Consider the following 12,490-nt stretch of genomic DNA (forward strand, 5'->3'; position numbering starts at 1 on the left):
CCACTTTTTTCCGAAATTATAGGAAGGAATTACTTATTAGAAGTCTACATGACATCTAATTTGTTCGAGTTCCTTATAATGAGGTGACCCTTTTTCCGTCAACTGGGCACATATGTATTATGATCGGTCTTCATGAGAAATGTCATAAGGCAATCCCCAAAGATAAAACCACAGAGTACATAGTACCATGTGAAGCAACCGTAAAGAGCCGTATAAAGTTTATTCAATTAGAGAATTAAATTGAAGATTCTATCTTTAGATAATCCAAACGATTTGAGGGAGAACCTAGTTCTTACTATCTACAAAATGTTGTGAGCTTTTTTTTTTTTTTCCGACGTCAAAAATCATCAAATGACCCCTCCCGCTGTGGGTTAGCAGCGGTGAGCGAGTGTCAGACTCTTACTGACTAAAAACCGTCGTGTTCCTTCATAGGCCTTTTATGTACCAGGGCCGCGGTATCTCTTTCGAACAACCCGCAGCCCCGGCAGGCCTTGGCCCTGCTGGGCCCCGCTGGGGTTGCTGACATCTCTTTGAGGAGCGCGTGGAACAACGCGCGCCGTCGACACGGGTCTGTCGTCTAAGCAGACAGAGGGACGATGAGCCACCCGAACTCACCGCCCACAGACCCACGCCTACGGTGGCCGGGAGTCATCTCGTGACACCCGGCGCCCATGGTGTCTACCTGGTCCAGCGCGGCGGCCGGGATGAGAGGTGCGAACTCTCTGGCGTTCCGCCTCCTCCTTCTCGAGCATGACCGCTTCGCAGAAGGAGGCGACGGCATCCCACTCCCTCTCGCCCCGGACCATGGCCTGAACCAGGGCCGGACGCGAGAGGTCGCCGCCGCCCAAAGCCTCGACGAGGACCCGGCGGTGCCCCTCCCATGCGGGGCACACCTGGACTGTGTGGTCCACCGTGTCCTCGGGGCTGTCCGCACAATGGTGACACCCGGGCGCCTCCTCACGACCGATGCGGTGCAGGTACCTCCCGAAACAACCGTGTCCAGTGAGGACCTGCGTCATGCGGTACGTCAGGGCGCCGTGACTCCTCCCGAGCCACTCCTCAAAGAGGGGACTTACCGCCACGATGGTGGCGTGCCCTAAATGTTGTGAGCTGTAATTAACAAAATCACAGCTATTTCCTTAATTTTCATGTTGGATAGGATGCATATTTGATTATCTGATACGAAACCACTGACCTGTTCATTCACACTCTAGTATAGGTTAATAGGTACGTGGCACAAATAATAACTTATTCAATGTTATATTGTTGGCGTCATTGCTTGAGACTTATGTACCTGCGAGTATTAACCATGTATGTACTATGTGTAGGCACGTTTCAAAGTCAAGGTTACCCACTAGATATTAACCATATTATTAACGTGATTGCTGCCCGCAGTAAGTAAAGATATTTTTAAGAAGTTTATGAAGTAAGATGAAAAATTAATTGGTCGACGCGTGCTGTCTGCACCTGCCGATGGTTAAAGGATGCAAATGTTGATATTTTGCACGAGCAGATGTTTTGGCACCAAGTGTCGATGCAATATTGCGCGGTAACATCTGTCAAATTGGTGGGCGCCATCTTGCTTTTTGTCTTATTTTTAGGGGTGCTTCTGCTCTCGTACACTATCTTGGTTTGTTTTATTGCCGAGTATGACCGCATGCATGAAAGAGATCCAACTGAAAAAAATACAGCATCTAATAATATCCAGGATCAAGATTCATATTTCATTCCCTTTATTGTTAACTTGCTCATCATCTGCACATTATAACAATGTCTCAAACGATTTAAATCTCTGGTCTCTAATAAGATAGAAAGTAATGGCACATGTGGTAATGGTCTCACAAGATATCGCTTCACCTTACCCTTTTTTTCATAACATCCCAAAGAACTTCTTTAAATTTAGGTCAAAGACAACATTGTCATTGTCATATTCACGGTACTACTAGAGCTCCCATAGTAACGTCTGGGGTCAAAGGCCGGCCAACCCCGTGGGCCATTCGAGTAGGTAGTTCGTTATAGCATTGCTCACGGGGTGTGACGGCTCGTGTGAACAAACCATGGGAAGCGTCTTCTAACTACTTATTATCTAGTTTTTGTTATATAAATTAAAGATTACTACTACTACTAGACTATAATATTAAAGAGTTTCTCGATGAAAAAATATTAGATTTTTAAGTAGAAAATGTTTATAGTATTAGTGTTATGATTTTTAGTTTATAATTAATTTTGCAAATATTTGCATGCCATGGCAAATGGCAAACATGTTTTTAAGCACATATTTAATTGTACCATATTACATACATGCACCTGCGTGTGTATGTATGTATACACATGTTTATGGCAAATAAATTATTCTTAAGAATCAAACGAACTTACCTTGTGAAGTTTGATTCCAATTATACGAAGGTTCCACCGAAGACAACTACAAATTTACATGCAGCAGCTCATGAGATGGTGCCATCCTTATCACACTTTGAAAGCCTATATAAAACTAATAAAGAATATTTATATTATAATTAAACCTCTGCATAAGAAAAATGCAAAAACAGATAAAAATAACTACCGACCTATCGCCCTAATCCCTATTTTGTCAAAAATTTTCGAAAAAATCGTTTATAAGAGGCTAATTAATTTTCTAAATAAGACCGATGTACTTGCCAAAGAACAATTTGGGTTCAGAAAAGGTAAATCTACCCAGTTGGCAACATTTAATCTGATAAATTCAATAATAAACAGCATAAATCATAAAATTTCTCCTAGCGTTCTCTTTCTAGACTTAAGTAAGGCATTTGATGTTGTTGATCATACTAGACTCATAAGCAAGTTAGAAAAATATGGTGTGAGAGGTATAGCGTTAGATTGGTTTAAATCGTACCTAACAGGCAGAACACAAATAACTCGTGTAACTAAATTTAATAGCAAAACCAATACTCTCGAAAATTTCGATTCCAATCCCAGATTTAACCATTTTGGAGTACCACAAGGAAGCATTTTAGGTCCTTTATTATTCCTCATCTACGTTAATGATTTTCCCCAGGTGGTCTACAACCACGAATGTGTTTTATTTGCGGATGATACCTCAGTAATTATACGGTGTGATAATGAAAAAAACTATAAAGAGGAAATACATAAACTACTAAAAGAGATTACTGAATGGCTCGATATAAATGCATTAAAAATAAACTTAGATAAAACGAAAATAATTAATTTTAGGTCACATAAAAGCAAATCGAAACAATTAGACATCACTTGTAATAATACACCCATCGAACAGGTCAAAAACATTAAGTTTCTTGGGATTACAGTAAACGAACACCTTATATGGAAAGATCATATCGATAACATCTGTAAAAAAATTAATAAATCTGTTTTTGCTATAAAAAGAATCAAAGATTCTTCTTCGAAACACACATCTTTAATGGTGTACCATGCCTACGTGTGCTCCATTATACGATATGGCATAGTGATATGGGGGTATACAGCAGATCTTATGCGTGTTTTTATTGCACAGAAGAAATGTATTCGCGCTATCTTTAATGCTAAATGGTCAGACTCTTGCAGGCCCATTTTCAAACAAGAAAAAATATTAACTGTCCCTAGCATGTACATTTATGAAGTGGCCAAATTCGTTAAATCCAATATTGAATTGTTTGAACGTAAAAATAATACAAACAAGCGCAAAGTCACTCATTCTTATTTAAAAATGCCAAATCCACGGCTGGAAATGTGCAGACGAAGTTGCGTGTACATGGCGCCGCTTATCTTTAACTCTCTGCCTCAGAAGATAATCGAATTGCCATATGAGAAATTCTGTAGGTCTCTACGAACGTGGCTAATAGAAGAGAGCTTCTATTCTGTAGAGGAGTTTATAAGAAAATTTTCGACTCAATCCTATCATTTTAGAAATGCATTGTAACTACTCTTAGTAACTACTCTTATTTTAAGTATTGTGTTTCTTTTGTGTGAGTGTTACAACTGATAGATTTAGTCTGTGTTTTCTTTTTTTCTCTCTCAATATTTGCATGCTGTTTTATAACTGCGGAATGTGTCTAGCACTTTAATTAAATTTTGTACCAACTCTTGTAACACATTTTATGCTAATAAATGAAATTATTATTATTATTATCTTGTATGTCTCTACCAGACCTCGGGACTATAGAGTCCCGGATTTTTGGGAGGCGAACGTGGGGCCGAAGCCAACACGCTGAAGCCCTTTTGAGACAACTTTAATGAAATGGTGACACAAAACCGACGATTATCCCTGTATACACTATAGAAATGTACCCAAGGACAATCCCCGGTTCTGTGCTAAACTATTGCTAACTATGGATGAAAACTACTTGGGCTATTGTGATGGGATGCTAGTGGACTAGGAATGGGGAAACTACGGGAACTATGGCACCTGCCGATAACAATGTAATAAATACACGTAAAAATGGCAGGTGGAGACTCGCCAACTCACTTACTGGGCCCCCGGGAATCAGTCGCTAAATCGCAACAAGGGGGCAACAGGTACATGAGCGGCTGAAGGGTGAGGATACCTCGGCGGACTTTAAACGCAGATCACGCGCTCCCTGTGGGTCCAGCATCACCGGCCCACTCGCCACTTACCACGAGGCACCTACCCTCCGAGTGGGCTGTTAACCCTGCTCTAGCGACTCCACTCTGACCGGCCGATGAAGGCAAGCCAAGAGGCGGGAGACCTATCCCCCGTCATGCTTCACTCCGGCAGGCCGGAGATGGGGGACAGTATACTCTCCCTGGAGCACTCGGATATATAGCCCCGCGGGGTCGCTACTCCCCGTCATCCGCCTCAGATGCCCTGCGGGGCTTATTATTATTATTATTATCGTCTGTCTCGCTCGCACCTCCTCCCGGGCGCGCGCGCCACCATGTTGGTCATTATTTTAGAGTCTTTTGGGTATTTGGGGCAGGGTGGGTTTGTAGTTGTCTTCGGTGGAACCTTCGTATAATTGGAATCAAACTTCACAAGGTAAGTTCGTTTGATTCTTAATTATTACTTCAGGTACCACCGAAGACAACTACAAATTTACATGCAGATGTTTAGAGTGAAATGACAACATATTTTTAGAACAAAAAATTATCTTTTATATTTTTTCAAGCTTATAAATCACAAATTTTTAGATCAAGGTACATTTATTACTTCTTAATTTATGAAACAATTAATACAATAAATGTATCTGATTCTATGATTGACGAAATATCGCATTAACAAATGAATTATTTGTATCTTTTATCACATGTTTATTATAGTATTTAAGGAAAACGTTTGATGTATTGCTCCATCCTGCAGCCTGTCGAACGGTTTCTAAGTTAACTCCCGAATTGTGCGCGGCTGACGTGGAGGCATGGCGAGTACTATGCGCTCCAAATATTGAGATATCTATACCGCTCTTTTTTAGCACATCCTTAACCCAGTGGGCCAAGGTCTGTGACCCAACTTTTTTATGTGGCTTACGGATACTAATGAATAAATTGTCTTCAGACGTATTATTTCTCAAACCCGAAGTTTTCTCAATATAATTTTGAATAGCCAATGCGGGGCAAATTGAAGGGTTTTCATGAACAAAAGGCAAACGAATTAATGGTTGACAGGCTCCAGGTCTGGAGGTTTTTATAAAATCTGGAACTCTAATCATGATCTCATCATTTTGAGTAGAAATATTTTGCAGTTTAATAAGACTTAATGTCTGCATTCTTTGTGCAGATGCAATCGATAATAAGGTGACTGTTTTGAGAGTTAAATCTTTCAAAGATAAATCAAGATGAGGAAAAAATTGAGCCAAGTAATTAAGTACAATATTGGTATCCCACGTTACATCGTATTTGGGGACACATGGCCTCAATTTATAGGCTCCCTTAAGAAATCTGTTAATATGGCTGTCACCCACAGTTTGTTTATTCAATATTATGGCTAGAGATGATCTTATTGAATTTAATGTACTATAACCACAACCATCTTCAAATTTCGAGGTTAAAAATTCAATCACTTGAACCACATTGGCCCTGTAAATGTCATAATTGTGATTATTACAAAATGACCACCATGATCTCAAATACGAATCATACTGTTTAAGAGTATTTTGAGCGAATGACGCCATAAAAATATTTAGGGAAGAGGAAGGCATACCGCTGTTGGCTAGCGCCTTCCTGATAATTTCGCTGCCACCAGGATAAGGTCTGCGTGCAGAGGGTGGCACTGTCTGAAAGGTGAATACAGTAAATGTTTATTAGGTCCGAAGTATAGCTTTTGTGACACTACCAAACTCAACCAAAGTGGGTACCATGGCTGTGATGGCCAGTTAGGAACTATTAATATGCCTTCTGCTTTATCGGTCTTAATTTTTCGCAAAACTTTTGTAATAATGCTAAATGGGGGAAAGGCATAAAAGTAAATATTTTTCCATTCGAAAGTAAAAGCATCTACAACTTCTGAAAGCGGGTCAAGTTTCCATGAGGCGAATCTATGACATTTGAAATTTTGTGAGCTTGCGAATAGGTCAAATTCAGGCAGACCAAATGTATTAATAATTTTCGAAAATATGTTATTAGACAATTCCCATTCCGTATCAATTTTTAATTTCCTTGATTCCCTATCCGCCACTATATTATCTTCTGATTTTATGTAGGATGCAAATATATAAATATTTCTTTCTTCACACCACTGCCATATCTCACGTGCCAATTGGTTCAAGTGTGGGTGTTGCACACCACCCATTCGGTTAATGTAACATATGGCAGTAGTGTTGTCGATTCTAAGTAAGATATCACAGTTACTTAAATTGGATGTAAATATTCGTAAGCCGTAAAAGGCAGCTTTCAACTCTAACGCATTTATATGACATGACATATCAGATAGTGTCCAATTACCATGAGAACTTTGATTTGCGCATGCTACTCCCCAGCCTGTTTCAGAAGCGTCACTGAATATTTCTATGTGAAAATTGTTAGTAGTAATTGGTGAACAAGATGACATTATGTTTCTTTGCCACCAATTGAAGTCACTGTGAATGCTGGAAGGTAGTAATATCTTTTTATTATAATTATCTGTGTTATCTAATGCCAAAAGTTTCTCTCGTTCAAATAGCTTTGTATAAAGCCAGCCATAACGAACTGCGGGGCATGCGGAAGTCAAAAGTCCAATAAATTCAGCGAAATAACGTATAGTACATTTTTTTACTCTTAAACACGCGTTGATTCGGTCTAGTATACGTTGTCTCTTTTCATTTGGCAATGAAATTGTCATATCTATTGAGTTAAACACAAAACCCAAATATTGGCAAATATTACCAGGTACTAAGTTGCTTTTGGTTGTATTAATCACAAAACCTAATGATTCTAAAAGATTTTTTGTGGTATTAATATTCAATAGGCATTCTTCGTATGATTTCCCAATGCACAAGATATCATCGAGATATGCAACCGAAAGAAAACCAGAACTACGTAAGTACTGAAGAATAGGTTTCAGAAGTTTCGTAAACACAAATGGGGCTGTACTGAGGCCAAAAGGTAAAACATTAAATTCATAGAGAATATTTTTCCACTGGAAACGTAATTTTTTCCTACTTTCCTTGTCGACGGAAATAAGAAAATAAGCGTCTTTCAAATCTAAGCTTGCCATATAATAATCTTTATCTAATAATTTTAATACAGTTCTATAGTCCTCCATTTTTAACCGACTTCAAAAAAGGAGGTTCTCAATTCGACCGTATTTTTTTTTTTTTTTTTTTTTTTTTGTATGTTTGTTACGCGATTACTCCGCCAGTTATTAATCGATTTTGATGATTCTTTTTTTGTTTGATAGGATATACTCCCGAGGTGGTCCCATAGTCATCAGGTCAGGATCTGATGATGGAAACCCTGAGAAATCGAGGGCAACCTTCGAAAGTTGTAGGCATACATAGGGTAAAAACTTGACACTCAGGTGTACGCCTAAAAGCACTATTCAACTGTGAAGATTTGGAGCTGACCTGATGATGGAGACCAGAGAGGGTCGAGGGAACTCGACAACTGAATATGTAAACTACCTCGTGTTTGGGCTTAAATTATTTGTATTGACAAGACCTTTGCAACAGTGAAGGTTTGGAGCTGACCTGATGATGGAGACCAGAGAAAGTAAGTCGAGGGAACTCGACAACTGAATATGTAAAATACCTCGTATTTGGACTTATATTCTTTGTATTGATGAGAACTTCTCACTTGTATGGATAGTGACAACTATTCGTATCACTGAAAAGCTTTAAATAAAAAACTTTTTTACAAAAAAATTAAACCGACTTCCCAAAACACTAAAAAGCAAAAAAAAACTATTTTTAGGTGCATCGGCCTAGAAGTCGGTGGCAAAATTAACTTAGTAACATCCATTAGACACCGACTTCTAGGCCGATGCACCTAAAAATAGTTTTTTTTTGCTTTTTAGTGTTTTGGGAAGTCGGTTTAATTTTTTTGTAAAAAAGTTTTTTATGAAATGGTCTAATTGAATGAATTTGTTCAAATGTTTTAGATTAAGAATAAATCTGTGTTTATTATTAGGTTTAGGTACTGTAAATATTGGTGAAATGATTTGTTCTTTACATGGATTACACGGCGATATGAAGTTAGATTTTTGAAGTTCATTAACACATTGAGTCAATATTGTATCTGATTGTAGATTTATGTTTTGAGTCGGCCCTTGAAATGGTTCGCTTTTAAAAGGTATTATGTAACCTCTAACCCATGATAGAATCACGGGGTCATCAGTTATATTAGACCATTCATCGATAAAGTATTGTAGTCTCCCTGCTATAGGTACCTGGTTATTTAGTGGCGCCTCCGCGTCGTCGTCCGTGCGCGTGAGCTGTAGTTCCGCGGCGTCGTTCCGGAGTTGGATGTGTTCTGCGTGTACTGCCGATCTCGCGTGGGCGCCGGCGCCGGCCTCCGGGGTGTGGGATTTCGACGCGTCCCGCCGGCAGTTGCCCGCGTCGTCCCCCTCGCGTTTAAAGCTCCTCGTTGTGTTTGGGTTGTCGGAGTTTGTCTAAATGCCACGCGTGCGGTGCTCACTGCTTTCATCTCCAACCCCGACTTGGCAATAGCTTTGTGAGACTTCAACTGATCGGCTAGATCTGATCCAAACAAGTATTCATCAATTTTACTGTTTTTTACCATATCTTTGGTTTCTTTGTTTAATATCTTAGTGATATCGAATCTTCTTGACACAGATTCTTTGTAATGACAGTCGCAGATTAAACGAGCGGCATCACTAAGAGGTTGTATTAATTGTTGTAATTGCTGGTTTGATGAATCTTTTGATGAAAGTATCATATTCAAGGCTGATCCTATGGCGGTAAGTGCACTTGACAACTGATTTTGCTTCATCTGATTGTAGGAATCCTTCTTTATGTTAAAGTCATTTAGTGCAGCTTTGACTTCCAGGTTAAGTTTAGGTGCTTTTAGGTTTTTACAATTTTCCGGTGTAAGGTACTTTTTTAAAAGTTCCTGTTTGATTTCTTTGTTTAGTCCATTCGTTACTATATGAGACCATCTTGATGCTAAGTCTTTATGAAGATGTTCGCCATACTCCTTGAGATTAGAAGGATCCTCACCTAAAATCTGCAGGATTTCAGGATCCAAACTAGAGGGTTCGTCCACCGGCTGACCTTCATTAATAAGTTCTTCATTGTTGATAGTAAGGGTATCTTTTGTTGTAGTGGTCGCTTGCGACATTGACGGAGGCAATGGTGGGGCGCTCAATCTAGATGGGCCAGGCAGAGGTTCCTCATCATCCAGTGTGAAAACGTCATCTGGATTTGTGAAATTATCTGTGTTTTCGAATTCAGCCGCTGACCATTCTCTTTCTGCAAGAGTACATAAGTACTTGTTCAATACAAATTTACACTCTGTACGATAAACGTGGAGGTAAAAAATGTCTCGACACAATAAACGTGGAGATAATAACGTCTCGACACGATAAACGTGGAGGTAATAACGTCTCGACACGATAAACGTGGAGGTAATAACGTCTCGACACGATAAACGTGGAGGTAATAACGTCTCGATACGATAAACGTGGAGGTAATAACGTCTCGACGCGACAAACGTGGAGATAATAACGTCTCGACACGATAAACGTGGAGGTAATAACGTCTCGACGCGATAAACGTGGAGGTAATAACGTCTCGACACGATAAACGTGGAGGTAATAACGTCTCGACACGATAAACGTGGAGGTAATAACGTCTCGACACGATAAACGTGGAGGTAATAATGTCTTAATACGGTAGACGTGAAAATATAAACATCTCAAAACTATGGACGTGGAGATAATAAATATCTTGGCACGATAGACGTGTTGATACGATATGCGTGAGCATAAATTGCTTTTACAGTAAACGAAAGTGGATCCAAACGGTATCTAATTTACCTAATATTAGTCTTATAAATACTCTTTAACATGATAGGCAACACAAATATTGCATGTACGAAATACGTTATTACCATATTTCTATAATAATATTAACATATTATTTATTTTAGGCATGAGGGTAGTTAACAAAAAGAAATTGTTAAAGAAAGATCTAAATTCTAGTTAATACTGTTTGTTACATTATTAAGCACCAATGGTTTCGACTTACAAGTATCTAAGAACGTTTAAAATGATTATAGGTACTCATATGAATGAATTGTTACCTGGATTATCCGATGTTTCCGACGATGATGACCTTGGTGCACATTTTTTATATTTCTCCAGTTTTCGTTCCAATTTTTTCACTTTCCTACGTATATCACTTCTAGATCGCGATCTCGAACGTTTCCTTTTACCCATAGTTTCCACGAAAAGGAAAGATAAATAATTTAAATAATAACGGTGTGACTCGGACAACACAAAATCACGTAATGACCAACATGGTGGCGCGCGCGCCCGGGAGGAGGTGCGAGCGAGACAGACGATAAATTTTCTTTATTAGTTTTATATAGGCTTTCAAAGTGTGATAAGGATGGCACCATCTCATGAGCTGCTGCATGTAAATTTGTAGTTGTCTTCGGTGGTACCTGAAGTAATAATTCTTCTTCTTCTTCTTCTTAAACTGGAATTTGTAGGATTTTATGGCGAGCTCTTTTCTATTCGTGAGTATTTGGGATAAATTCCTTTATGTTATAATCTGGGGGAGAAATTGATAAATGGTGTAAATAAATATGTATGTATTTAAAGGTATATTTTTCTCCTAAGTTTAAAATGTTTACGGACCTTGCCTCTCAAAGTACATTACCGTCTAAGCCTTTCTTTGTAGAAATCCGCTTGACGAAACTTAAGCATTTTGTGGTTAGGTAATAACTTAGGAAATCTTAACCACAGTTTACTTATTTATTTTTACTAGGTAAGATCAATTTTCAAGTACTTAAATCGATCTAGAAAATAAGACAATTTTGCTTTAAACAGTTTTTACACCTCCTGATTTATAATGAACTCACAAATCATAGAAGAAATATAAATAAGATATAAGAAAATGTATTTGCTAGAAACATGGTAATACAATTTAAGTTGTTACAGTAGGTAGGTAAAAGTGTTTCACATGTCTCGCTGTTTAACCGTATAGTATTTTCTGTCTGTATGTTTTGGATTAATGATCTGCATAAATATTTTTTTGATTTTCTTTTAAACAGGATGCCAAAAGAATAAAAAGCTTTTGTCACATGATAATCGATTAGCAATGGGAACAAAAAGCGATCGATTCCCTTGATACCTTCGCCGAAATTCGTATACCATAAAACGCCATTGGCCAAGCTATTGATCTTTATACGTGCATAGAAAAGTTCAGCTACTCTTCGAAGTTCGATGCCCGCGTTCCAAATTAAAAATAATGTCCAATTACTGAAACGATATTGACTTGTAACGCTTCGCCGTGCATATCGAACTAGAGATGCGGGTGCGTGATTTATTGTAAAATCGACTAATCGACTAATTTTTTTATTATTTTTATTGGTTATTGATTTAATTATCTTATTTTGTATCGTGCATCAAGTAATAGCAAATTAATTTCGGTTGAGTAAAGGAGTTAATTTTCGTTAGGCAATTTTCAGTTTCAGTGTTTTTTCTTAATCACTGTTTAATTGGGTAGGAGGTAATTAACTTTTTTACTTTTAGGTATCGTTTCAAACACGCGAGAAAAGTCTAATATTTACCTACTACGATGAAAGAATGAAAGTTAAACAATCTTCTACTCTACAATATAAAATAACTATATCGAACAGAAACTATAAAAAATGAATTATGTACTACAAATTAAAAAAATATATCGAATAACAAGATCGTATTAAGTTGCTACGTATCCCATCACTATTAGGCGCAGCCATAAAAAACGATATTTCAGATTAAAATCAACAATTTATGGTGTATTCAGAAGCATGACTGTAACAAACTAATAGATATTGTTTTCAATTAACCCAAACTGTTAATTATTGATTAACGAGACCGTGGAACTTATCCGCATCG

At 38.2% G+C, this 12,490-nt stretch overlaps 2 protein-coding genes across 7 annotated transcripts in view; one reads left to right on the forward strand and one right to left on the reverse strand.

Annotated features, from left to right (window-relative positions):
- The window catches only part of LOC124640611 (tight junction protein ZO-1), a 124,305-nt gene that overhangs the window by 5,841 nt on the left and 105,974 nt on the right, over window positions 1-12,490 (forward strand). The window lies entirely within an intron of this gene.
- LOC124640614 lies at window positions 6,143-10,875 on the reverse strand. The gene is made up of 3 exons (XM_047178462.1): window positions 10,687-10,875; window positions 8,813-9,854; window positions 6,143-6,224 (listed from the first exon to the last, which is right to left on the reverse strand). The coding sequence occupies exons 1-2, from the start codon at window positions 10,820-10,822 to the stop codon at window positions 8,821-8,823; spliced, it is 1,170 nt and encodes a 389-aa protein (XP_047034418.1). The 5' UTR covers window positions 10,823-10,875; the 3' UTR covers window positions 6,143-6,224; window positions 8,813-8,820.

This window comes from Helicoverpa zea, chromosome 21 (assembly GCF_022581195.2).
Source record: "Helicoverpa zea isolate HzStark_Cry1AcR chromosome 21, ilHelZeax1.1, whole genome shotgun sequence".
Classification (NCBI taxonomy): Eukaryota; Metazoa; Arthropoda; class Insecta; order Lepidoptera; family Noctuidae; genus Helicoverpa; species Helicoverpa zea.